The sequence below is a fragment of the Cebidichthys violaceus genome, unplaced genomic scaffold (genome assembly GCF_023349555.1).
Source record: "Cebidichthys violaceus isolate CVI_PGR_0920_01 unplaced genomic scaffold, fCebVio1.0.p SCAF_25, whole genome shotgun sequence".
Lineage (NCBI taxonomy): Eukaryota > Metazoa > Chordata > Actinopteri > Perciformes > Stichaeidae > Cebidichthys > Cebidichthys violaceus.
Genome location: NW_027176428.1, coordinates 6,124,880 through 6,151,920, shown reverse-complemented (window position 1 = coordinate 6,151,920; position 27,041 = coordinate 6,124,880). Strand labels below are relative to the sequence as shown.

The 27,041-nt window shown below is 38.7% G+C and overlaps 6 protein-coding genes across 7 annotated transcripts in view; 2 read left to right on the top strand and 4 right to left on the bottom strand.

The window, feature by feature from the left end:
* The window catches only part of inpp1 (inositol polyphosphate-1-phosphatase), a 3,917-nt gene extending 2,365 nt beyond the window's left edge, over window positions 1–1,552 (bottom strand). Inside the window, 3 exon segments of the mRNA XM_068720592.1 lie at window positions 258–318; window positions 400–605; window positions 1,297–1,552. Coding sequence (XP_068576693.1) covers window positions 258–318; window positions 400–603 — 265 coding nt within the window. The 5' untranslated portion in view covers window positions 604–605; window positions 1,297–1,552.
* A 1,342-nt stretch (window positions 1,553–2,894) lies between these two features.
* LOC137879718 (protein S100-B-like) lies at window positions 2,895–4,034 on the top strand. The gene is made up of 3 exons (XM_068720641.1): window positions 2,895–2,977; window positions 3,167–3,310; window positions 3,888–4,034. Exons 1-3 carry the CDS (start codon window positions 2,972–2,974, stop codon window positions 4,032–4,034), a joined length of 297 nt encoding a protein of 98 aa, XP_068576742.1. The 5' UTR covers window positions 2,895–2,971.
* LOC137879532 (bile acid-CoA:amino acid N-acyltransferase-like) lies at window positions 2,994–9,936 on the bottom strand. The gene is made up of 11 exons (XM_068720310.1): window positions 9,792–9,936; window positions 8,675–8,884; window positions 8,102–8,201; window positions 7,357–7,547; window positions 7,092–7,267; window positions 6,856–6,972; window positions 6,658–6,743; window positions 5,205–5,298; window positions 4,995–5,075; window positions 4,557–4,692; window positions 2,994–4,410 (listed from the first exon to the last, which is right to left on the bottom strand). Exons 1-11 carry the CDS (start codon window positions 9,898–9,900, stop codon window positions 4,310–4,312), a joined length of 1,401 nt encoding a protein of 466 aa, XP_068576411.1. The 5' UTR covers window positions 9,901–9,936; the 3' UTR covers window positions 2,994–4,309.
* An 855-nt stretch (window positions 9,937–10,791) lies between these two features.
* sys1 (SYS1 golgi trafficking protein) lies at window positions 10,792–14,459 on the top strand. Of its 2 annotated transcripts, none has more exons than XM_068720199.1 (4): window positions 10,792–10,919; window positions 12,115–12,370; window positions 12,462–12,529; window positions 12,829–14,459. In XM_068720199.1, the coding sequence occupies exons 2-4, from the start codon at window positions 12,209–12,211 to the stop codon at window positions 13,067–13,069; spliced, it is 471 nt and encodes a 156-aa protein (XP_068576300.1). In that variant the 5' UTR covers window positions 10,792–10,919; window positions 12,115–12,208; the 3' UTR covers window positions 13,070–14,459. The 2 variants fall into 2 exon arrangements, with proteins under 2 accessions (XP_068576300.1, XP_068576301.1); XM_068720200.1 differs by lacking the exon at window positions 10,792–10,919 and adding an exon at window positions 10,920–10,997.
* Window positions 14,460–14,965: 506 nt separating this feature from the next.
* LOC137879470 (neuritin-like) lies at window positions 14,966–20,544 on the bottom strand. Its single transcript, XM_068720201.1, has 3 exons — window positions 20,238–20,544; window positions 19,344–19,497; window positions 14,966–18,590 (listed from the first exon to the last, which is right to left on the bottom strand). Exons 1-3 carry the CDS (start codon window positions 20,287–20,289, stop codon window positions 18,356–18,358), a joined length of 441 nt encoding a protein of 146 aa, XP_068576302.1. The 5' UTR covers window positions 20,290–20,544; the 3' UTR covers window positions 14,966–18,355.
* Window positions 20,545–21,050: 506 nt separating this feature from the next.
* On the bottom strand, window positions 21,051–26,121 carry ssr1 (signal sequence receptor, alpha). Its single transcript, XM_068720467.1, has 9 exons — window positions 25,984–26,121; window positions 24,785–24,909; window positions 24,600–24,693; window positions 24,309–24,436; window positions 23,761–23,895; window positions 23,253–23,329; window positions 22,501–22,579; window positions 22,110–22,203; window positions 21,051–21,998 (listed from the first exon to the last, which is right to left on the bottom strand). The coding sequence occupies exons 1-9, from the start codon at window positions 26,051–26,053 to the stop codon at window positions 21,934–21,936; spliced, it is 867 nt and encodes a 288-aa protein (XP_068576568.1). The 5' UTR covers window positions 26,054–26,121; the 3' UTR covers window positions 21,051–21,933.
* Between the last annotated feature and the right edge of the window lie 920 nt (window positions 26,122–27,041).

The window sequence follows — 27,041 nt, the reverse complement described above, 5'->3', positions numbered from 1 at the left end:
TTAAAATTAAATTGATAAACTACTTAAAATGCAAATCTGAATTTCAACCTTTGCAGGAGCAGAAGGACTCAGCGCTAGATTGACAATGTTCCCATGCATGACCCTAACTGACACCAGACACTTGCTTCAGGATATAGACTCAGTGTACACCTTCAATAACCACTTATAAACTGTTGGGACAGATTAGATTGGGACAAACTAAAGTCAACAACAGAACATGAACATGTGGTGTGTTAAGAACAATATAGAGTCATTACCGAGTCCATTTTCAAATTTGTTGGACTCCTCTCCGTGAATGAAGCCAGCCATCTCAGGGAACTGACCAAAGAAAAGACAAACACACGATTACAATCCAGCTCCAGTCAATTCAGACGGGTCCATACTTGACTTCTCTCCTACCTGAGCGCCAACGTCATGCCGGATCATCTCCTGGATCACCACGTCAGCGAGCGTCTTGAAGTCCTGGACGAACTTCTTGTTCTTGTCGTCTCCGGTCTTCTCTTGGACGAGGAGCTGAAACAGAGGAGCCTCCTGTCTGCAGACCCGAGCCACATTAGCCGCTTTCTCAGCCACCCGGAGCAGCAGCCTCAGCAGATCAGCCATGCCTGAACGGAGAGAAGAGGAGAGAGGGTTTAGTCAATGTGGGAGACGGAAACTGTGTGTGTGTTAGAGGGAGGAAAAGGAGATGAGGCAGGTCACACATGCACATACCGAGCTAATTATAGCCTCAAAATGAAAACAGGGCATTTCTGAAAAAATAAAAAGTGAGTGTGTGAGGGAGGAAAGTGGCTTCAGGTCTTTGCATGTGAACCATCACATTACCTCTGGTGAAGTCAAATGCCTTACAGATATGCAGCTCAAAATCCTCTCCAAAAACACAATTATTCAGAGGGCATACACATCTTAACTATATAGCAAAACTGTATCATCATACAGTACAATACTGGGATAAAAACACCATAAAGTGACTTCTTCGTGCCACATACACACTGCTGAGAGCTATTAGTAATGTCAGAGGAATAACACAGTAGTTATATGTTAACCGAGGATGGGGAAAAAAGGCCTCCATTAAAACTAAATAATGTAAATGTTTGGACTTGTAACTGCATCCAACTTTACTCCAGTCAGCTAACCTTCTTAACGTTACTGGTCTTGACATCCCAGTGAACAGGTTGGCTAAGGTTTAGCTTAGCATTTATGATCTTAGATAATGCAGCAAATGAGTTCAAAACGCCAGAGGACAAAAAAAAAGCAGTGTAAAAGGATTGAAACATTCCCAAAACACAGGTTACACACCGCTTAGTCTCCTCTCGTCGGTCGCTCTCGGTAGCTGTGTTTTTCCCGTCCGCTCTAACGTCACCAAAACACGGATGATTTTGTAGTGAGAGGACGTAGAGTTTCAGTCAAAGAGTGGTATTAAAACGCCTAATTAACACTGACGTCTGCCTGCTCTGGTTTCTTTACGTCACTGCGAGTTTCCTCTCGACGGAAGGGCGGAGACATCACACATCTAAGGTGGAAACAGGCGCGCGACCGGATAGAACGTGGTGTGCTCTTTAAAATAGGTGCGGACAACAGGAAACGCTGCCGCGCTGCGTTCAAATACGAATGGGAAATTCAAGCTTCCGAGGTCGGAAATTGTAGGGTGATTTTAGGTTACCTTAGAGGGGATTTTTTTTTTTTTTTGCAAATATACAAAGAATTCAAAGTAATATTGACATGTACTCCATCTGTCATCTTAAGCAGGAGTTTAATTTTTCTAGTTTTTTCTTGCACTGATTTTAGGATTAAAACGTAGGCATGAGGGCAAACTGCTATTGCATACCTACTACATGCATTGTATTCAGTGGTCAAGTATGCTGCTACTGAATGCTGTGACTCAGGAGTCAGCATACAGTAGTGAGATGGAAATGGATCGGGAGCTAAACAAAGTGAATACAATTAATTGAATTAAAAGCTGGAATATTGCTGACCAGAAAATGAGTTCAAAACTTAACTTAATAATACATCTTTGGACAGTGCCTTTCATCCACTTGCGCTCTGAGAGCTCCGGTTATTTTCTTTTCATCCATGGATATATTATTCTTGCCTCTGCTTCGTGAGAAGTTGCTGTGTCTCTTCTCATGTGTGTAATATCAGATTGCTACAGTTCCAAGACACTAGAAGGGTGGTGACTTATTGTCGGAAAACCAATTTCATGACTTTCCGAACCATATTCACTACAAATGTAATAATTATGTTTGCTAATAAAGCCCCAGTAATCTTATCTAACTATTGAAGACAGAAGAAAGGGGGTATCAAACATATTTTGTGCATGTGCAGTGTATATTTGGGCAGTTATAATAATAATTAATAGTAATTTAAGAGCACCCAGCATTTGTGATTATTATTGCAACATAAGTGTCATGTGTTAATGAACCTTATTTGTGCCCAAAGAAGTTTTAATGTGTGATGAAGGTAGTTTTTAAAACAAACTGTACACTTCATATGCTGGACATTATCGGGAAGACTCAAAACAACAGTGGCAGTTAACAGACCACAAGAGGCAGACACAAAATAAAAAACAGGAAAATGCTTCCATTATGCAGTTCATATACTCAATATTACACACGGCGCGCACACGCACGCACGCACGCACGCACGCACGCACGCACGCACACACACACACACACACACACACACACACACACACACACACACACACACACACACACACACACACACAAGGCTAATTGGAGAAACTTACATCAAATGGTTAATTTTAAGAGCAAATGTCTTTTGGTCAAAGCTATGACTACTGATATCCATTAGTCGTCCATTACGTAGAGCACAGCAGATGAGAAACCTTCGTGCGGTTGATCAATACAGTTTAGTGTCCACACTAAACTGGGCGAGGCTGTCGACACACTGCTGAATAAGCCATCAGTCCCACTTACAGTAGGATCCTTACAAGACAGACGCATTTCTTCAGATGGAGGTAAGAAACTTAACGGTGAAGTTAATGATTTAATCTTTTTACATTTAAAATATTTCAAGATGATGAAAACATAGTATGATAAGTCAAGTGAATGCATCGTGTTACAATGTATTTAATGTTTGATCACGACATCTTCATGTGAGAGTAAAACATATGCCTTTGTATTGTGATTTAAATTGTTTCTCGCAGGCCTCAAAGAAGAATATGTCAGACCTGGAGAGTGGCATGGTCACTATAATCAAAGTTTTCCACAAATACTCCAGTCATAAGTGCAACCTGAAGAAAGTAGAGCTTAAAGATCTTATTAACAATGAGATGAGTCATTTCATCATGGTGAGCTATGGAAGTAAAAGTGTAAAAAAAATGCCATGTTTATCAGCACTTTGCAGTATAATGCATGTAAAAACAACTTAAAGATAACAGACTCTTAACAAGCGTGTGTCCTTTTTATGTCTTTGAGTGTGCAACAGTTAAAATGTGTGTTGTTTTAAATTAGATATACGTTATGATGGCTTGTATTGGAATGTAGCTAAGTCAATTTATTCAAGTGCTACCTGAGTACAATTTTAAAGGGTACTTGTGCTTGAGTATTCTATTTTTCTGCTACTTTCTACTTCTGCTCCACTTAATTTTGGAGGCAACTATTGTACTTTTTACTGGAGTACATTGATTTGATAGTTATAGTTATTCAGCAGATTTGTACAAATTATAAATCAACTAATATGTTATGAACTAATAAAGCTAACATCATATGCACATGTTAGTGTTTTGAATGTTGCCAGAAGATCATTTCTTTAACTGGTGTGTAGTGAGCATTTCAACCTCACGGTGTCACAGTGTGCAGAGTTTTAGTGAATAAATAAAATAGCCTGCAGATGTTTCACTGTCATTCAATTTTCCTGCTGAACAGAAAATCCATGAGAATGACACTCTGGACGAGCTCTTCGCAGACCTTGATCAGAACGGAGACCTGGAAATCGACTTCAAAGAGTTCATCAGCCTCGTCGCAATGGTTACCTCAGCATGCCAAGAGCTTTTCGTCCCAAAACAACCGTAATAATTGATTTGCATGTCTACTCATTAAACATCTGAGGATCACAGAAAAAGTGTCTGAATTTCTTTAAGGTGTCTGAGATGATTTTGACTACACTGGATGACGATTCTTTGTTACATATTTGGTATAAAAGTTTGTTGCATTAATTAAACGATAACACACAAAGAAGTATACATTTACTACAATGTTACTCGGTGTCACCGCATCTGAAACCAGACAATACATCATTCATGACTAGTCAGAAGGCAGTATTTTCTATCTCAAGGTGTACCACAGATTCACCGTCTCAGATGACGTTCCATAAAATCCAGGATCTTCTTCCAGGAATCTTCCTGTGCAGCAGCGTGGGGTGCCGGGTGACCCCCCCAAAGAGTAAACACTGCAGGAGAAACAAAACAGCATTATGATTATTAATACTTAATAGTTTTTCAAATAGAAAATGTAACCAACATTAAAAGTTTAATGACAACCAGTATAAATTAGGATTTGGCTGAAGGAAAAATGCAGCTCTGGGATAAGACTCACGTTTTTTTGGTTTGAAGCTCCACAGGGACACTCTTGAATTTGGTGTGTAAGGCGGTTCAATCAGGTGACCAGCACCAGGGTATGACAAAAGGGTGAACAGCTGGGATTTACCTGCATCCCTCAGGGTCTCCTCGATCTGGTGACAAAAAAAGGGCTCAGCAATACAACCAATAACCTTATGGTGAGCCTATAAACGACAGTATTAAAGTGAATCTCACAGCTAATACATTTAAAATTTTGTTTCCTTTACAGTTAAAGTGAATATTTGTTTTAATGAGTGTGAGATCAAGACAGCTCAAATGTTTGTCTTAACAAATACCACATATAACAAAACAATATCAAGTATGGTTTGCACTGACTATTTGTGACTGAATAAATGCTTTCCAACGTCATTCATTTGAAATACTTAAAAAACAACAGTAAAATAAGACAGTCTACCAGGTTTGCATTCTCCATACTTGAAGAACTCAGGTCATCTTCACCCATTATGTACAATAATGGACAGGCGATGTGTTCTATCTGTAAAAACACAAGATGTCATTCTGGAGCAGAGTTTCTCTTATTTATACAAAATATCAAAATGCATTGTATATAGTGTGTATAGTGTTTGTGTGTGTTGTGGTAGATTCAGGAGTGTTAAGTCTTCACCTTCACTTTGGTCTCAGGGGAAATGTTTGCAGGCAAGGATATGTTTTTGAAACTCACATGGCCTTGATCATCATGCACCGTATGTTTCTGGTAACTAAAAGAACAAGTTACCAGAGAAAATATTATCGAGTCCGGACTCCCTCCCAAGAGAGGGAGCCCCCTCAATTTCGAGGTCCGTCATCAATACAAGGCCGAATAGCTGGTTCAAGTTAAAATCAAAAAGTATTTAATCTCTAAAAAAAGCAAATACAATTACAAAATGAATCACACTATGAATTATAAAATATATTCTCTGGAATAGAGCTCTGATATGTTCTACACAACAGTCTGGCGTTCCCCAGTCTGACTATCATGCAGTTCACATCAGATCTGCCAATCTCCGGAGAAACACAGTCCTTTGTCTCCCCAGAGTCTCTGAAAAGTCTCATATTTCACTTTCCTCAACACATCGATCAGCCCAGGGATTGGCTGAAACCTGATCAGCTCCTCCTGTTCTGTGACCTGTTGGTCTGTGGTCAGATACTATATGCAGGCTTTTTTCCCCCTCCTGGAAGACAGCATCCGTACCACTCTGTGCCTGGTCCTGTAACATTCATTACCTTATATGGTGGTAATATGAGGCCTCTGGTTATTTCACAGTGCACAAAACATTTAGTAACTTGGCCAAATACTTCTACAAGTAAACATTTTGTAACATATAACATCCATCACTAGGAGCGCTTTTAATCACAGATTCTCACAATATTGTAATGGTAATTTTTTACGTAGTATGTATATTTCTACTCAGTATATTGTATTCATGCATAAGTCATTTTGCTCTGGACTTTGTTGAACTTCACCGTGTCTCTGTTGTGCAAAAGAATAATTCTCCTTGCATGTTCACATAGATAACTAACTGTGTTGTATGAGAATGTTCCATGCCAAGGCCTTTGGGCCGCTTGTTTTGGTTGCTGGCCGTTTGTTTTCACTTGTTGTTCCTATCCCACCTTTGCTCATTCTGTATAAAGAAAGCTTGTTCACTTTTTTCGAGGTTCTTCCTCACTGAGACTGTACGCATTCTGTTGTGATGATTGAACCTTCTCTGCGCAGAGAATAAATACTTAAAAGACAACCTGGTTTTTGGTATTATGTATTTCAGCATTAGAAGACTCACGCAAAGCGGGTATAGGATTTTTTTCCCACCACAATATCAATAATCAGTCATTGGGGAAATTGTTAAAAACAACCTCTGCAATACACATTTTCTACCTCTGAAGCTATTTTACTCAATCTTAATTGATTAGACAATTAAATTAACAAAATTCCCTATTTTATCTATAATACTAAAACCAGTAGTTTAGTCTATAGACGTAAGTATCACACCTGATCCTAGCCCCGATCAGATCCATAGACTCCTGCAACAATCCCAGTGCTGTCTTGACAATATTATCCTACAAATTGCATCTTTAATTACCTTTCAAAGCTTTCACTCCTGCCTTCTGCATCTATGAGCTTGACGGTGCTTCCTACTGGTCCATTGATACAAATCAAACAGGATGGCTGGAAGAGAAAACGTTAACTGTTTGAAGGCAATGTGAAGTCACCAGAAACTATGTGTGGATCAAAGTGTAGATTAAGAAATGGATGACGGAGAAAGGACTATCTGACATACTTTGACACCAGCCTTAGTGGCAATTCTAAGACTCAGGTAGACTCCAAAGGAGAGACCTATGATCCCAATTCTGTCGGCACAGACCTGACGATGATCTTGAAGTAGGTTGTATGCTGACTGTCCAAACAAACAAATAGGATATTTCAAAGGAATGACAAAATAATCAAAGTAAATGGGAGCTATTTTAAAGTGAGACATATGATGCAGAAAGCAGGAAATGAGGCATCTTATCTTACTTTGAAATATGAATCACCAACATTGATACAGTTTTGAGGGCCAGGCAAATCTTTGTGTCCGAAGTAGGCAAGAGAAAAGCTAGCATAGCCCCTGGATGCAAAAAGGGCGGAGCGGTACTCTACCAGTCCTCCACCCATTCCCCACAGATCCAACATAGCTGGAAACGGGCCTGGGCCTGTAGGATATCAGTGAAGTAGGTGCTGTTCAGTCATGGCAGTCTTAAAAAAAAAAATTGTGAGTGAATTCATCAAATCTTGTGCTCACCAGGTGGTAAAAACAACGTCCCCACAACTCCATCTTGGCGGATCTCTATTCTCTGTACGCCTGGTGCCATGTACCAGCGCTCAGTAGTTATTGCAGCCAGCTCGGTGCTCTGTCTCTCATTGGGTGACACGTGGCCCTCCAGTAAGGACATGAGCATTACGTATGGAATCTCTACGTTTTTTTTCCTCAACCTAAAACAAAGAGCACATTAAACTGAGGAAACTCTCATCAATTTAGCATTTAGCATTTAGCATTTATTGCCAGAAATACAAACATTCGAGTTTGCCAGTGTGGCCCTTCTCCTTTAATGCTCAAGAAAAATTCTGTGTGAACGTCACACAGATTTAAACAAGATATAATTAAATTGACTTGAGCTGATATTGCTTTGATAACACATTTTATTCAATCAAACCTAAATTCTAAGATGGGTGGGTGCTGGAGGGAGTTACATTTGTGGGAAGCAGTCAGTATTTCACTGCTGGAAGGTTCAAATGTAGAATGAATGAAAGCCACGTCTGTTTATATGAACCAACTAATTGTTTGAGTTAGATTGTTATTATTAGTTGAAGGTATGTGGAAAAGATGACTTCAAAATGACCACTGTGCCCTGCCTGAACAAGCATGAGGCTCCATTATTTACAGGGTTTATGTAGAGTTGTTGGGCTTTTCTACAATTGTAAAAGACAACAAAAAGTTGGGTTTGATGCCACAAACAGCTGTCAGTGAGCTTGTTTTCATCACCTGCCTCAAACCTTCTCTTGAACCAGGAGCTGGCTGTAGACCCCAGAACAGTCCCATCGACTCACAGCCCAAATATGAACCCCCGACTGAATGATCCCTGGTCACTTTTGAGGAGACAAAGAAACAGAGTGGAAGATCACCAACGGCCTGCATAGAAGTCTAAATGGCTCAAATCACCTGATTTCTAAAAGTTGCATCCACAATACACAGATTCAATGTTAACATGATACTTCCGTCAACCATTTTTTTTTTTTTTTTTTTTTACAGCTGATTGAGTTGAAACTTTATTTTGCTTAATTGCTTTGTTGTTGTTTAAGTGGCTAAAATCTCCTTTTAGTTTTGAGAACTACCTGCAAACTACATGCAAAAAACTACAAAAATGGTGGGGTCATAGGAATAAAAGTTTAAATCTGCCGTTTTCCAACATTTATTTGAACCCTTTCTTCACATCTCTAATCCGACTATTGTGTTTTCTTTCACATATTGTATCAAGTAAATACTTTACATTTGTAGTAATTACATTATTAGAAAAGCATGACGTATAATCCAACAGGGAATATACTGTACTGTGACTCACAGTTGACAGTGCCATCTGCATTTGTGTTATAATGGGCGAATGCCTCCCACAGGTCACCATCATCACTGTGCATTTGAGCACACACTGTGACGGGACACTGAGGTGGCAGGAAACGTCCTTTGATGCTGATCTGTTCATCTATGAGGGCACGAACAGGAGTGGCTGTTAACAGGGGGGCTGGTCTCAAGCTGCTCTTCCACCGTACTCCACCTAGAGGTAGAAGAAAAATATACTTGTGAGCTATGAAAGCAATACAAAATAATTGGTGATTTTCCAAATGGTTTGTTGACAAAGTATTTGAATGTGTGTCAAGTATCAGAGGGGTGATAAAGCTCCAACAAAACGTGATGTAGAGGAATTTTAACATTTATGCAATTGGGGGATGATTTTGTCCACAGCACATTAGCATGTCTCCACATACACACCAATCGGATTTATTTTCCAGCTTAAGGTAACTTTGGAATGTGGACAGGAGGACCATGGAATCAAATCACTAACCCTATAAATGATTTGTCCCCTCCTACTGCACTGTATGTTTCTTCAAATTACACCTAACTAAAGCCAATGAGGAGACATGTTTGCCATGTTGTTTTCACTGACTCAAGTGCAGTAATTCATGAGAGAACAGCAAGAATATTAAAGAAAATGCAATATCTTGAAATGTGTGCAAATATCCTTTTAATAAAGGACATTTGCACACATTTTAGTAAAGGGCATTTGCACACATTTTAATAAAGTACATTTGCACACATTTTAGTAAAGGGCATTTGCACACATTTTAGTAAAGGGCATTTGCACACATTTTAGTAAAGGGCATTTGCACACCTCAAAAGGTTTTTGAGCTGCTGATTTATAAGATGCCTCCTTGGTAGTAATTCATTCACAGACATGTCCCTTAGTCTTAATAGTAAATTTCCTCTACTTGTGATTTCTAGAAAATGTTTTAAAATGATTTTACACTGAATAAATGGTCTTAGATGGTCATATTAATCACAATCAGACCTTCATACAGTATCATCGTAGCACATTTACTCCAAGTCAAAGTAGATTTTACTAGTCATTTCTCACCAAGTTCTCCAATGACTTCTAAAACCACAAAAAAGAACAAAATTCTTACCCATAGAACGAAGCAAACATGCCAGGTTCCTGTGTACACCGATGCATGGTATCATTTTCGTTTTTATTAGTTGTCGCACTGTTGTTACACTCACACGAACTCTGAACATAATCGCGTTTCTGCCTTCACTCTTAAAATAAATGGGTAGGAGTCACGCAACACACAAAACACTTCCGGGTCATGTCTATTTAGTGGCATAAGACGGAGAGTTAAATATTGAACCTGACAACTGATCCAAGGGTTAATTAACTACTCTGCTACAAAGGCATGTAGACGTCTGTTGACCTTTGTCCTGCATAACGGCCTGTATCGTGTTACAAAACAGATGCTGCTTCATGACTTGCTAAGTCCTGAAACATGTGGATCTTTTCAGTTTATACTTTACACATATTCAGCTTTGACCCACCTGTGACTGTGTCAAAGCAATATTTACTTAGGGAAACGTAGCAATACTGCAATATTAATATATTCTGTTACAATTAAGTCTTGCATTCACAATACGTTCAAAGTGACAAAACGTCATTAAAGAATACAATTAAACGTGCTTGTTAGACATTTTTATACAGTTTTATTCTGTAATTATATTACATAATGTTACTGACAGCATGATAAATAAATCTTCATAACTTACATGTGTATTATTATTTGACTTATATTTAATTTCTCTATTTGCATATTTATTAAACAATTGTATTTCATACATGTACTTCATATAATATATTTTATATAGGCGACATCCAACGGAAAGTAAAACGATGACGATTTAAAAATAAACGTTGCACTAAAGTAAAATGATAGAAAAACAAACATCGAGTACGCAATAGAAAGCACAAATGTAGCTATCATATAATAATTATTATATTTCCTCCATCAGTTGTTAGCAGAAAATATATTTCGCGGGAAAGACAGTACAAATCTCAGTCTCAGTAATACATCTAAGGTATTTTACTTTGAAAATAAACTTATACCATATAGTTTTCTTTCCGGATCCACCGCCGTAACTTCCGTGTTGTTAACAAGGTACAATCGATGACTAGGCCTTGACAGTAAAGTTTTGAAAACAGTAAAGCAACCGAAGACGTTATCGTTAGTACGGCGAGCCTGACACCTCTGTGACCCGGTGCTCAGGTGTGTATCAGCTGTCCAGATGTTTGGTTAACACAGCTGACACGCTGCTCCTAAAGAAAACACGCATGCTAACATGGGGTAACTTGTTGGTTATCTTTACGTTACCGTCAAGAAACATAACTTACTACAGTGTTGGTGTTGTTTACATCCACAATTAAATGTCTGCGTTAACTTGGCTTTTATGTTTGCTTGAAATTAATGTCACTGGAGGGTTTGAGTTTGAACTGAGCTAACGGGCTGTGATTTGTTCCATGAACGTTAGCGTTAGCATTGCTTATCGTTGTGTTTGTGGTGGTGGACAGCTAACGTAGCTAGGTGCTTGACTCAGTCAAGGATAGATAGATACACCAGTGGAGGTTAACTCGAGGTATTTATTGTACATTGAAAGGACCCTTCACTCTCATATTATGTTATCACATGCAGAGTTAACTATACAGTCTATGAATGTTACTGAAATCGCACAATAATATATACATATAACGTTATACACATACATATGTTGGCTGTTAACGTTATTTATAGATATCCTAGTTGACCATGGGCAGATGTTCTCATACAGAGGTGGAGTTTTGCATTACCTCATGTTCTTTGATTGATTAATTACAGATTATCCGTTTATCTTGTCATATGAATTAATTAGACATTTTAGCTGTATTCAAAGTCTAAATTTTATATAAAAGATGAAAGAGACAATATTGCATTGATTACATTCCTGGACTGTTGACAAAATAACGTTCGTAGTTGATTTTACAATAGTTTATACTGCTTAAACTATTAAGCACATGTTATGCACACACCAATTTCCCAAATAACAAAATACCACACCATGATTATAAGCTAGAGGGTATTTCATTTGACTGCCTTTTTTCACAGTATAGCTCATTGTGAGGTCCAGCACTTCACCTTCCTGTTTTTTTTTTGTTTTTTTTTACAAACACTTCTACCTCATGCAACACCCAAAATAGTGCTCTTTTGGATTTAAGCCTATACTTCTTATTCCATCTGTTAAAATAAGGACACATTTGTTCATAAGGTACTTTACAGCAGTGTAGTTGGCTGTATTCTTCCTGAAATAACTATGATACTACAGTCATTGTCCTAATTCTGCTTAATAAAGCTCTTGGGCTAACATTAAAAAACTCAAGACATGATATATGTTAATACATTTCATTAAATTTGACTTTTTGTGTTTCAGATTCTGAGCTCACACGCAGGTCAAACTAGATGGCCCAACTGGTAACAGTTGGGGCCAGCTGTTAATACACTTGTAGGTGTAACATCAGTCTGCGATGGCCACTCACTTTCGCAGCTACATCTGGGACCCGGTCCTCATTGTGAGTCAGATTGTGTTGATGCAGTGCATCTACTACAGCTTCTTGGGCCTTTGGTTAGCTGGAGTGGACGGTCTGGTGCAAACTACTCGGTCACTGGATCAGATCTTCAGCTATGAAGTAAGTTATCTCTGCCAGCTGCGTGACGTATATTTGTGGCACATTTATAGGCTCTGGAAATGGTATTTAAATCTTTCTTCTGCTTTGGAAGGTCCTTGGTTTTGCAACAATGCAGGGCAGGCTCTCAATGATGGCATTCATTTTGAACTCTCTTACTTGGTGAGTCAGTTCTTATTTTGTTTTCTCTGTACATCCAAAGAGATGAGAGCTGTAACACTTCTTACTAAAAGGCTGTTGTTCAAGTGTCAGAATCAGCTTTACAAACAAAGGATTTTACACTAGCTGGACTAAACTACTGAAAAATATATTTATTCACATAAAAATAAAATGGATAATTTCTTTATATTTGGTATATGGAAGGACAACTTTGCATGGGCATTTCTTTATTATTCACACAAAACTGAAGCGTAAATAAGCATGGCTTATATCGTAACTTTTCTGTGTCATTTCTCCTGCAGCGCCCTCGGTCTGTGGTTCTTCATTCGTCGGGGGAAACAGTGTCTGGACTTCACAGTCACTGTACACTTCTTCCATATGATTGGCTGCTGGATCTATAATGCTCATCTTCCATCTGCCCTGTCCTGGTGGCTCGTCAATGTAGCCTGTATGGCGTTGATGGCTGTAATCGGAGAGTACTTGTGCATGCGGACTGAGCTCGGGGCTATTCCAGTCAATAGTGGACCCAAATCTAACCTGTGAGATTTTGCAGATACCGTGTTGAAAATCTGTGGACGGTTAACCCCTGAGGAACTTGCTCAGAGGAGGTTTTTTCACTGCTTTCAAAAGAAATGGAGCATGAACTTCCATCAGCGTAGATGTCGGATTGTCATCCATCTTCTCTTCAAGTGATAAACCAGATGAACTGATCTATTTATTGTTCATAGATGCCGTTAAATGTTGGACAGTATTAACTCTGTAGCAAAAGATACATGCTTTATTGCTGATAAAAGCAGATGTTAATTTACACCGTTCTCGGAACCTAATGACTATACATTTTATTTTAAGTAATTGCACTTTTGTGTTCATTTTAATTACAACAACATGAGCATCCTATTTGCTCATTTTAAGATTTACAATATTTTTTCCGGATGCATGCACATCTTCAAATGATAAATTGAAACTTCAGAGCAAATGCAAACGGAGCAGCAACAACAAATGTTCCTTTCTTTGTGTTGGTATAATTACAAGCTGGCCGGGTTGGCAAACAAACGAGAACATGACGTGATACTTTGGATTTCAAATTGAAATAGAGATGTCAATGTGCAAATGTACCTATTGAGATTTTATTATGTTTTCTTACAGCTGCATCTTTAAAGTTAAATGTTGGGTAACAAGTTCAGTGTTCAAACAGGTATGCTAAAGTTATATGACTTTAAGTAATCAATCATTTTGTAAATCCAAATATAGGAAAACGTTTTCTGCTTCATAATCTCAATACGTCATTAGTCAGAAGTATAACATCAGGCTCATTCTTACGATTAATTTAGCACACAATGTTCAGTTTCGGCCTTCCATGTCGAGCTTGTACATCATATTACCCAGCTTGGTTTTTTGTCTCCGTCTCTTTATGTCATGATTTATTATGCAGACATGGCGGCCACTTTGGGGACAGTTTGTCAGCCACCAGCTGTGTTCTGACAACAGACTGTCTGTGTTTCTGTGGGGGATGTGATATGAAATGAAAAGTACTGAAATGGGCAGCACTAGTGGTTTCTGGAACACTTCTCATTTTATGATGGCTTTTAAAACACTGTCAAAATTAACTACTTATTAATAGAGTACCATGTCCTGTAACATATAGTGGTATATATTTTTATTCTGCGTGGTGAATGTCAGATCTCTGCAGCTTTGATAGTGTGGACTATGCAGTGTCTGCTTTCTTGGTGAGGGTTAGAAGGATATCAATTCTACCATTCGCATGTCTGTCCATTTAATATGAGACTACCACCAGCAAGCAGTTTGCTTAGCTTATACTGGAAACAAGGAAAACCTACCCTGTTGTTCAAACCCAACACCTCTTAAGATCACTAATTAACATGTTATATCTGGATTGATTAAAATTCAAGTCTAAAAATGACACGTGCTTTTACCGAGGTTATGTGCTGTCCTATTTTTTTGCTGGGTGCGGTGATATCCTGGAGTCTTGTTGGCAACCACAGCTTTTCTTCACTTTTCTTACAGATTAAACAAGATGCAAAGTGTTAGTCAATGAGCTGTAGAAGTGCTGGTAGGCGTATTTTACTACATCCAGAGCCACGCTACCTGTTTCTGACCCATTTCCAATCTTTATGGCTGCTAGCTGTAGCTTTATATTTGCACAAAGATTAGAGTGGCATCAATCCTCTGATCCAAAGAAAGCAAATGAGCGTACATCCCAAAGTGTCGACCTATCCTCTGTTATGTTCAAACCCATGACAACACTTTCTAAGCCAGTGTTCCGTACTGTTTTATGATTTTTTGCAGCCGCGGCTCAAAGTTTTCACATGCAACGGCAGCTTTGTATTCTTTAACATAAACATTAGTTTTTATAATGTGTTTAAATACAAAGTACCTGACAGATGGACCTATTCATGTAATTACGATTTCTTGTTTCTATTGCAGAAGCATCACAGACAAAGTGCACATAGTCTTTATTCCTCTCTGAAGATTTAAATACAGGGTGTTGGCACCAACATCAAGGAATTATGTCGCAAGTACTTTTGTGCATATGCTGTTTAATAAAACACAACCAGTTCATATGGATGCTTGTAAATCTCAGTCAGGAAACTGTAGGTGAAAAAATAATTGGCCATTATGCTTCAGACATCAAAGACAGGTCGTCTAATGAGGGGCACACCACAAGCGTGTCTTTAGATCTCGGAAAGTTTTCCACCCCGGGCCCAGATCCTTCAATTTCTCCAACTGTCTCTTCTGGAAGTGTCCAGGTGGAAAGAAGCAGATGGGAGAAGTACTAACGAGTAAAACTACTTGTTGCAATCCTCATTACCAACACTTTGCTTCAGGGAGGGCTAAAAACAGAAACTATGTAGTGAGTCGTACAGCAGAAGACGTACCGCATCGATTCACTATTTTATCCTTTTGTGTTTCTAGACCTATTATTTTACTGAAGGTGCTACACACACACACACACACACACACACACACACACTGTTTTAAACATGGCCCTTTATTATTACAAACACATTACGTTGCCATATATTGCTTTATACAGTCTTGTAAATAGTGTGCTTTTCTATCAGTAAACTCAAAAAAACATTGATACAGAACTTGCTTTTACATTCAGAGGTTCTTTCCGTGTTTAAACTGTCATTAGGGTTAATTTCTTATGGTATAATGCTTATGATAACGCAATCATTTTCATGCTCTTTTCAACAGCATACAAAGGGATACGAGTCCTCTCTTTAAGAAGTGATCGTACATATTGCTCATGCTTTGAGGACATCACAACTGTTTTTGTATTCTCACCACCAGACACACAATGGATGACGTAATGCGAGCATGAAATAAATAGAAACAACTAGAACAAACATGCTAAGAGAGGTGGAGGTGGGTGGGTGATACTCTGAGGAGCTATAGCTTAACTTCATGCACTGATCAATACCACCATACATGTTGTCCAAGGTGAAGTCAACATAATGTTCATTATTCTGAAGCACTGTCACTAAAATTATCATGCATTTGGGATCAAAGAATTCATATGAGGACCATCAGAATTAAAGGAAATATGCAAATTGTGACAAAGTTTTGGAAAAACAAACAAAACAAATCAATGCTTTCACTCATACATTTTCGGTTTACTCTGAATCTAGGTAAACACTGCAGTATCAGTAGAGAAAACCCCAGATTCTTTGAAGAAAATGTAACCTAAATATTGATTCATAGTGATTAAACGACCATTATAATTAGTAGTACCTCACATGGCTTATGGCTTATTGTGTATGTCCATGTTATTGTGTCAAACTGTAACACTTCTGTTGAGATTCACGACAATCGTTTTTGGCTGCTTTTGAAGCTTAAAACCAAGCCTGGATTTCTCAAAATGAGACTGAATAAAAGCATGAAACAGATAAATTGAGCAGCACAGTTAATCTGTTTTGTTTGATGTCATAATTATGCAATGCATTAATGGGTTGATCATAAATTGAAATACTATTGATACAAAAGCGATTATTTATTTGTATTTTTTTTACAAAAATAAGGTTTTGCTTTTGCATATCATTTGACTTTAGATCAACTACAGTTGTTTAAATGTGAAATAAATTATTTTTTCTTTGAAAATCTCTGTAATATAATCCACCCCTGTGTTGCCTATCCATATACTGCATGAAACACTGTGTTTATTCAGTACTTACAGGTCTTTAAAGTAAAGTTTTAGTAATATCGTGCTAATTACAAGTAAGCATTTTCACAAAAAATGGAGCAGGTATTAATGAAACAACACTAAACATTCACAATTAAGATTTCCTTTTTTACACAAACAACAGGTCAGAAGTTTGATCGATCATAAGATGGAACCAAAGCATGGGACGAGGCTCAGAGAGCAAAGAAGAGAAAGTGAACGTGTGAGGTTGTGTCAAGATGTCGGTTTTTGGTGTCTTTATAGCAGCCGTGCAACATCAACCACAATGGGCTGAAGTGTTGGAGGGGCAAAGTGTTATACAAGTGGCTTGATTGTCACTTACACAAACATTTACTACACCTGAAAACAGATTAAAGGGTCATTTCACCTATAATACGTTTGAACATTGTTTAGTTGCTAGCTTTAGTGTAATTAAGTCTGACAGATTCATGTCTGGTTCTGTATTTAGGTTTGGTCCTTTCACTGAGCAATACGTTGGCAACATATTCAAATAGTTTCTTAATGATTGAGATAAAATATTTGCTAAGATTGTTGTTATTTTTGGTGAAGTGCTCCTTTAAATGTTTTCTTGCAATGTGACAGCTATTACATCACGATGGCTTGGCTGGATTTATACAAACTCACTGATTAAAATTGCTTAAATTTGCTTTCTTGTCGAGTAGTAGATCGATACCACTCTCATGTCTGTACACTAAATGTAAAGCTACAGCCAACAGCAAGTTGACTTGGTGTAGCTAAAGGACAAGGAAACAGGAGGAAAAGGATCCAAAGGTAACAAAATCCCCCTCTCCGGTCATGCCTAAAGCTCACTAATTAACATTTTAGTTGTTTAATCCGTACAAAAGTGTAAAAAAAGTACAAGTTGCAGTTTTACAGGGAGTGACGTGTCAAACCATTTCTCAGTCGGAAGCAGCCATAGTAGCCGTGTGCTAAGCTAAGCTAACTGGCTACTGGCAGTATCTTTATATTTAGTGTACAGACATGAGAGTGGTATAGATCTGCTCAGCCAACTCCCAAAATGTTGAACTATTTCTTCAACTATCATAAACCCATACAATACAGGGAGTGGGCACACACTAACACCTTGCTGTCTTAGAATATAATGAAAGCCAGAACAACTCCTCAAATACTGCTTTAAAAAATTACCTCAGAGTTGATTCCACAAAAACTGAACATGATAATGTTCATAAATATAGTATCTATTGCATTAGATTGTACCGGTGATCATGATATTGTGTCCACTCCTTGTATATTGGTAACCCAGAGCCACAGGTGTCTGGCTGTATCTGAAATCCCTTGAATACTTGGCTTGTTTGCTTTTGTCGGCCTGGACTGATTAGTTGGCTGAAATGTAGTTTTCTCAACTACACTCTATCAGTTTCTAGACATCAGGGAGGATCACGCTGAAGTATTTGAAGAGATTTCAAACATTATTCATTACAGTAAATATTGATTGGCTAGCCACAGACCCGTGTGGCTCTGAGTCAAAATAATCCCCATTATTGAATCACTCATCCCTCTTAAATCCTTGGCTTTAAGTTTGAACTCAGAAGGACTGAACCCAGAGGAATTTGAGGCCCTCGTCATCACCCCTCCCATCTCCTCACCCCCACCCCTGCCCCGATTTATACGGGGAACCAGTTGGGCTCGGTCATAATCAGCATGCCTATCAGGGGCAGGGTAAGGGCAGCAAGAGATGAACTTATGCTGGGCGAGGAGCTGGGACTGCACAGGTCGAACAGACTTCCCTGGAAGCGCATCTTCATGGAGTCCTGCCTCAGAGTCTCCCAGATGGAGCTGACTTCCTCCTGACAGTCGGACAGCGCTGTGAGGGCACACGTGTGGAAAGCTTCCCAGTGGCTGTGACAAAAAAAAAAGCATCATCAGATCAACGTCTGCCATTTCACGCAAGAATTCTTCCTGGCTACAGCATGCAGACGTGTCATGGATTAATTTGCTTGCCAGTAATCTATCAGTCAGACGTGATGATGGTTATGGTGGCTTCAAGTAAGTCAAACTGAGCTTTAATTACCATGGCAACTGCATCAGAGAGTGAAACAATATCGCAGATGATATTGCAAGAGGGCCATTTCCAACAGAAGGCTTATGTGTAAATCTTTGTCTTAAACATACTGTGCAGGGGTTGTAGAGTGCATGCCGTAACAATGACAAAAAACGTCCTCGGAATTTCATTACTGCTGCAGCAAAGTCATAAATTATTTAGTACAATGGCTCAGTGTCTCAGCACCATTCATTTCTCCATTCTCCCTCTGAGATCTTGGCATCTGCTCTTTTTCTCTCCAGCATTTTATCAAGAGATGCACACGTCATACTGTACCTGTCTGTATTCATTCACTGAATCATGCACTATTTCATACTTTTTTAACTGAAATACAGTTTTGTGCACAGTGCTGTAGATAGTCATCTTTCACTGAAGGTTTTTTATTACAGTCCATCTCAGCTGCTTTGTCTTTCAGTTCTCGCCATCTCTTTTTAAAAGGGACTTTATCTGTTTAGGTAAAAACATACCGATTCCTTTTAGGGATGTCCCATGTGCACAACTGGGTGCGGCATGCTGGTCACACACTCACTCAATCATAAAGTTATCATCACCTGCACACGGCTTCCACTCCCCTCTCGCTGGTCACGTTTTCCTGATAGTTGTCCATGCTATCTCCCAGCTCCAGGACACAATCAGAAAAGTCCTTATAAATGTTTTCACACTTCACATCTGCATCTTCTCCTGACACCATCAGGGACAAGAATACTGCAAAACACACACAAATGATGGCTTCGTTAAGTTTATAGGCACAAGCAAAATAAGTAATGTATTTGTAATTTGGTAATTTCCTTGTGTGTGGAACAGTCTCAGTCTGGTTTATCTTTTTCTACCATCTCCGCACTTCAATTACTACTCATAATCATACAACTTTTTTGTCCACAGAAACACAGTATTTCATTCAATTTGTATTTTATTTACTTGTTTCATAAATATATTCAAAGCGTTTTCAACATTCCTTTTTGCAATCCTGTGTAATCTGAACTTTACTTTAGGCAAATGTCAGTGGGCTGTGAAGCAGATGTTACCACAGATAATAATCCTGAACATTGCATCTCATACATTCCTTCCACAAAATGCTAAAACGTGTCGATAATGCAATATTGTGCAAGAGAACAATGCAAAATAAGCACCATTTAAGCAGTAAATAAAAGTGGCGTTTTAAAAAAAAAAATCAGTTTGGTGTTTTTTCATTTTTCGATCTTGATGGCCAAAAGCAGTATCACCTAAGTATAGACACCCAGTTTCTATTGTCGATGGGTGTAGGCTACTACAAGCCACGGTGCAGGTCTCATCACCATCACGCAACACAGATGGAGATAAAGAAAGATTGCAATCATGGCGTGACATTTCGGAAAGAAAAGGTGTAAGGCAGTTATCTGTGTCAAACAATCCAAAGTGGCTTGCAGTCTAAATAAAACCGGAGGAACAGCTTGATTATATCTTACCCAAGGCAAACGCAAGAATCCCTCCGATCTTCGTCGACATGAAAAATCCCATATCATCCCATTTCAAGCCAAGCGGAGGGCGCGGGATGCTGCCGAGGCACTCGTGAATCGTGTAAGAAAAAAAGCGGAGCTTAGTCACACGGAACCGATTAACTGCCCATTATTAATGTGTGTCGGTGTGTATCAGTGATTAAGCGGCGATAAACACTTAGTGGGTGTGTATACAGTCTTTCCCTGCTCCGGCCGACTGCTGACGTTACATGCCCCCCGGCGCGCGCTGAGCTCATCTTCCCCCCTCAGCACCGGACAGCTCTCACCTCCCCGAGGAAGATCCACCGAACAACACTCCTGTAGCACAAGGAGGACTCTCAGGATGCCCCTGCTGGTTATCTGACACAAGCTCGTACTTTATAGATAATACCTGGTGTTATCTCAATGTCGAAGCTCCTCTTTGTTATTATAGTACATAGCTGCCTTATATTACAGGTGTATTATAGTCCATGTGTTTCAAGTTTAAATCGGATGCAGTCCTGTCTACATCACAATGCAAAGGTTGGGTGCATTTTAAAAGTTGCATTGTTTTCTATTATTTGTTTCGAATGTTTTTTTATTCAAACATTTGATTATGAAAATAATCGTTAGTTACAACCCTACATGTCATTTCCTTTCAAATTTCCTTGAGTGGCACCATCCACATTTTACTGAAACTGTGCGCTGTTGATTGGACGAACCACAAACTGTCAGAGAATGCAGATGACAACAGTATAATAATTAGGAAATGGAGTTTTTAAGTGAGCAACTATTGGGACAAAATACACTTTGTTCACCCTTTTATTGTCTTGGAAAACATATTTTTCTCCCAAAAGAAATGGCTTGCAATTCAACGGCAGTTAGTAAAGAGTTTGCAATGCTCAACCAAGGAGAAGTTACATTACAACATGGTGAAAAACAACAGGTAAACTAACCTGCAGAAACCTCAAGAGAACACTGTTTAGTATACGTTGTAATTGCAGCTGCCATTGCTCCACTGAAAAACATATATTTACTTTTATAAACCTGCTATATGTGACTGGATAGTAAAAGCAAAGGGGTATCAGTGGAAAACCTTTTAATCTACTTTTTTCTTAACATTAAGTCGTGCAGGGCACTGCAGATACAGTACAGAAAGGCACAATGGTGTTTACATGATAGAGAAGAGGGGGATTCACCTCATTCAACAAATGAAAAAGGAATGATTTGAAGTCTAAAAATGCAGCTAACAAATCTCCAAAATAAAAAGTCATTAAATTATGACTTGACAGCATTCATAAAGCCAGCAGGTTGATTTATTCTGCTTTCTTTTCGGGGCAGTTTGTACCACAATCGCTTTTTCTTTTCCACAAAAACTTTAATGACTTATTGGTTCATCTTTCATCACCTTTCACACACATACCGATAGAAAAGTCCCTTTAAATGTGGACTGTAGTTCAGTCCTGTTAGTGTCTAAATGGCCTTGCTCTGATCAGAGCAGTAGAGTCCAGGATGCTCTCTGGTCGTTGTTCCAGCAGGATGAGATCCACACAAACATCTGGAACACGCTGCTCGGGTTGGAAATGTTGATCCATTGCAAATGGGAATCGGGTTACCACGGCGAGGAAATGAGCTTTGAAAGCCTGATGGACAGTATGATGATGATGATGGATGGAAACGGAGAGTTTTATTGATCGGCTCCAGCTGCCCTATTGGTTCTTTTCCGTGGAGATGCTTTAGGGGAAGCCTTGTCTGTAAGACAGGATGCAAAGATCAGATTTGTGTTGCTGCATTTGCATGGAGAGTAACACTAATGTGAGTAAATTAATTACTTGTAACAGTTGGGAATAAAACTGAACATACTCATGACATTGAGAGTCTCCTGAGGAATCCAGCTGATGTCCACATCGTTCATCCCACCAGTGCCCTTCTCTACTTTCACTGAGATTCTCTTTTTCTGCAAAAGACAAGTTGAAAGACAACAAAAAAACATTTTATCCAAGAGCCTGCTTCAATATCAATGTCTCCCTGTCTAAGGAAAAAAAAGGGAGAAAAAGGGTGGAGAATGGACGACACCCCTTGTTAATGTGCACTCTAATTAATTTGCTGCCATTGACTTTATCCACGGGAAATGTTCTATTACATTTGCATCGGTAAACCAGCGGGAATGACTCATCCCATCTACATCACGTAGACCAAACATACATATCTTAACATGAAGAATAAAAGCAGCTGATAGAAGACAAACACATACCGTCCTCGTCTCCAGCACCTGGTACATCCCAAAGACCATCAGAGCCCCCAGTCCAACCAGGAAGATGTACAAGAACATTCTGCAGAAAAAAAAAAACAGAATCAGAATGAAAGCATTGAATGAAAGAGTTACTCAGTTACATGGTGTTTTTGTATACCCTACTCTGTAAGTGATGCATGGCTACTGACTGACTGAAGACATAATGTAGAGTTTGACTGAAATGCAGTTTACTTTACTTACACCCACTACAATGTGTGGTCACAATGTGAAGCCATCTATGTTTCAAATGTTTTTTTGGCGATGCAATTTATTTAAATCTGTAGCAACCAAGCAAGTTGAAGATGGATGTATGAAAACATTTATATCACCTTTCCTAAATATTCTGTTTTGAGATTTTAGGATGCAAAACACTTTGCTTTGCTTGAATAATTTGCTGGTGACAGTTTCTACCTCTTGCACCAGCAGCACAATTTTGACAACTAATCTCTTTGTGCCAATTTCACACCTCCTTTTTACAGGTTCGTACATGTGCTGCAATAGTCTGGGAACACTGGTATTGTGAAGCCTTGGATAACCGCATGTAGAGGACATTTCAAATAAGTAATAGGTGGGCAAAAATAACTAGATTTAAACAGAAATTGGTTTTAATATGTCAACCTACTGATTCAGTAATTTTGCTGCTACTTTATAGTGTGCGGTCTTCATTACATACAACATTTACATACAAGTATGTACGTGATAGAAAGCCTTACGTTTCTCCGTCCAGTCCCTCTTCTAGCTCGACGATGTTGACAGTCTGGTTGTAGATGGCAGTTTGAAACACGTTGCCCTGGAGAAAAAAAAATGTTAACTAGTAAGCGTAAACTCCAAGTGAACTTTCAAGAACTTTCTTTTTTAGAGCTGCACTTTAAAAAAAAAAAATCTAAATGTCAAGATGACTCAGCATCTGTCACGTCATTCGTTAATAGCATGCAAACAACAGTCAAAGCTCAGCAGGCAGAAAATAATGACAGTAAGGAGCCACCAGCCACCCCAATTATACAAAAAATATATAACTGTTTTATGAATATACAAGACAAACTGCTTTGCTGACAATGACTTATTCCGGTATTAGTTTTCATGAATCATCAAATTTGAGGTGGGCTGTGATAAACCTTCCTGCATCTGACATCATCGCACCACATCTCAACCCGAACAGACCTCAAGCACCACCACCACAAATCTATTTCTTTGTAAATAAATGATGAAAAACCTTTTTACCTCAGTGTCAAGATAATTGAGGAGGATAACAAGTCCAAATGGGCGACCTGCCATGGGCTGAGCTGGGATGAAGGAGTACTCGAAGGAGGCCTGAGCCTGGGGCTGCACCACGGTGCTCAGAGGCAACGCTGTGAACTACACAAAACACACATCATTCATAGACTGACTTTGTTGCAATACAAACACATTAGATACATGAGAACAAATTCAATGGTGTAGATTTGTTCTTGTCTTCTACTTCAAGTAGAAATCAAAGCATTGGCATCAAAATAATAAAAAAAAGAACATGCATTCAATAGTAAGGGTTTTATTTACCACATGCACTATTTTATTAACCTCGATATTGTTCAGAATCATATTTTAACATACTCTTCTATAATCACACCCCAAAACCCTTGAGACATGTATTGAGGACTTTTTGAACATCTCATAATGACAACAAATCATCAAATTATTATATTCTTTTATCAGACTTCACATAAAGTAAAAAAGTTGTAGCACATGTTTGCCTGTGTTTTTTTTTTTTTTAAATTTCAGATCAAACTTACGTTCTGGATGTAGAACTGGAAGTCTTGGGGGTAACGGAAGGAGGCCTCCAGCGACTGAACGGTGAAATCCTGACTTCCCTTGTTGGTGAAACCCACCAGGAACCTCACAATTTCATTGGCAGGAAACTCTAAATAAATATAATGTAAAAGGCATAAATAGCTATAAGATGAAGAGCCAGAGAAATATGTCTGTCATGTCTAGGATGATGTATTCACTTTGTGTAAATGCTGTAAAAGCTCACTGAATGAAATCCTAAAAAAAAAAAAAAAAAAAAAGGGATCCGAATTCACCTTCTCCTGTCACGAAGATGATCGTTGTGTCGGCATCAGGGTGAGACGATACCAGTTTATCAGCTGCTTCATCAGAGTCTTCTTCGTCTCCTTCCTGAAGAGGAACATCGCATGACATCGTCTCTTGATCACCAGCATGTAAATCTATGGTCGGCTAAACTGCTGCATGATGAAAACATACATACCGAAGGCTGCATCTGATCTTCTTCAACAAGCACCTCTTCTTCTTCTTCATCTTCCTCCTCATCTACTGCAGCTTCTGGGTCCTCAGCAATGTCCTCAGCAGAGTCTGAGTTGGCGGAGACGTGGCCTGCAGAACACACGATATACAAGATATATATCACAACGATATATAAGAGTTGTGTTTTAACCATCACAGGAAATAAGTTTGATACATATTATATTGTCCAGGAGCAGATGGCCCATCTCAATACAGATGAATTGTGTTTTCCTGGTATTTAGTAGTTTTATTTTCTCAGCTAGTATTCTTTTGACAGATTTTAGTGAGCAAAATGAATAATGAACGCATATCCACATTTACTGATACGTTTTCTTTCATATCCCTTTTTTTCAGCCAGCCCTGTTTTTTTTTGTGGAGAAACAAAAGCGTGGCTGTGAAAAAAAATGTGTGAACACATAATGATTTAATCTTCTTAAAAATGACAATGTAGCCCAATATCTCAGAACTGGAATACTACACACCAGTAAGGCCATTCAGCAAACCAATCAATGCATACTACGTTTTAAAGGGATGACTTAGCTGCATGGATTATTAACCTGCTGGTTCACAATCATTCAAATGCAATGCAAAATGATTGGGTGGGTATAATTTTTTAATGCAACTGTTGATACACTGTGATTAATAACAATGTCTACAAACAAACCACTTTGTTGCCAGTTTAAAATAAACAGCAGGACAATAAAAGTCACCATTGCAATGCAAGTCAAGCTTAGAGACACCAACAAACACACAGTGAGTTACCATCTTATCTATGGTGACGTGTCCCAGCATGAGCGAGCCGTTAACTGTTGCTGCATCCACAAAGACTTCGAGACTTATTTTTGTTAAAATCACCTCTTAAGCTCACAAAGTGAAACTTCGCTTTTCACGGCAGACATTGTTATTTTACGCTTCCACCGCAGCAGCTGTTTGGAGACGATCATTTTCAGAGTAAAAGAGACGAGACAACTTTATTAATATGAATTTAAACTTGCAGATAACACGTCTGTACATTGAGGTTAGTAGCGCAGCGGTGGAGACTTAAAGCTGCTTGTGAGCAGCTACGTAACTATGCCACGTCAATGTATGTGTGAGGCTGTCTAAAAACTTTTTAACTGAGGAGACGAGACGAACCGTCTGCTTCAAACGAACAATAAGACTTACCAATGGATATCAATCCACAGGGGAAGGCCAGGAGAAACAGCAGCAGCAGTTTGGATCCGAAATTGACCATTTTGTCAGAGATAGAGGCTGAAGTTAGTAACACATCAGCGTTCAGGAGAGGAGAGGACAGCAGCAGAGCAGGAGGCGGGATAAGAGGCCGTAGACCCGCCTTCTAAGGTCTGTCTGAGGTGTGAGGTCTGGGAGGGACGAGTGCTCCGGCGGGTTGTGTTTTACTCGATTTTACTCATGGAGACAGTGTCAAACAACTCTCTCGTATTTTGGCTTTTAGACTATATTTTGCAAACTTAAAAAAGACATCCGGCTGTTTGTCCTTCAAAGTTACTCGTTCATAGACTTTAATTCTTATCAAATCATGATGATAGTTGACTTTTTCACATTTTGATTTCTTGTACAGATGGGTTCTGCACTTGTCAGCACAATGGATTCAAATTAATTTCAACAGTTATAGTAGGGGTAAGCTTGTAGTGCAGCATTATATTCTCTTAATGAAAACTGCCTTTTGTATAGCAAAAAGTTGTCTTTATTTTTCACATTTTATTTTGTCACTTTATATCCTGTGGTGTTTATGTGATAAATATAAATCCTTGAGTACTTCCATTCTACTTCTACTTAACGTATTTCATTCCAAACGGAAAAAAAGAAGAATTGTTGTAGAATAAAGTTCCCATGAGTATGTTAGGTCTCTTCAATAGACACAGAAATGCAAAGCTTTTTACACGGTAGTGCATCAGTAATATAATGCAATACAAGTACATACTCCGTGTTTATTCTGCTTTTTTAAGTAATGTGTACTTATACTGCACTTTAAATGCATTTTGCTGATAATACTTCCATTCTTTTACTTAACATTTTGATTGCTATAACATTTATGTACAAATATGAACAATATGTATAGTTTTTTAAAAATACCTTGAGACCATGAGCCTATTAACATTAATTGTCAGATCACTATGACATTGGGCATTCCTGGATAGGCTACGATGAACCAGTTTTCCAGTCTGCTTCAGAACTAATGTTTAGTCTCTGATTTGTCTGAG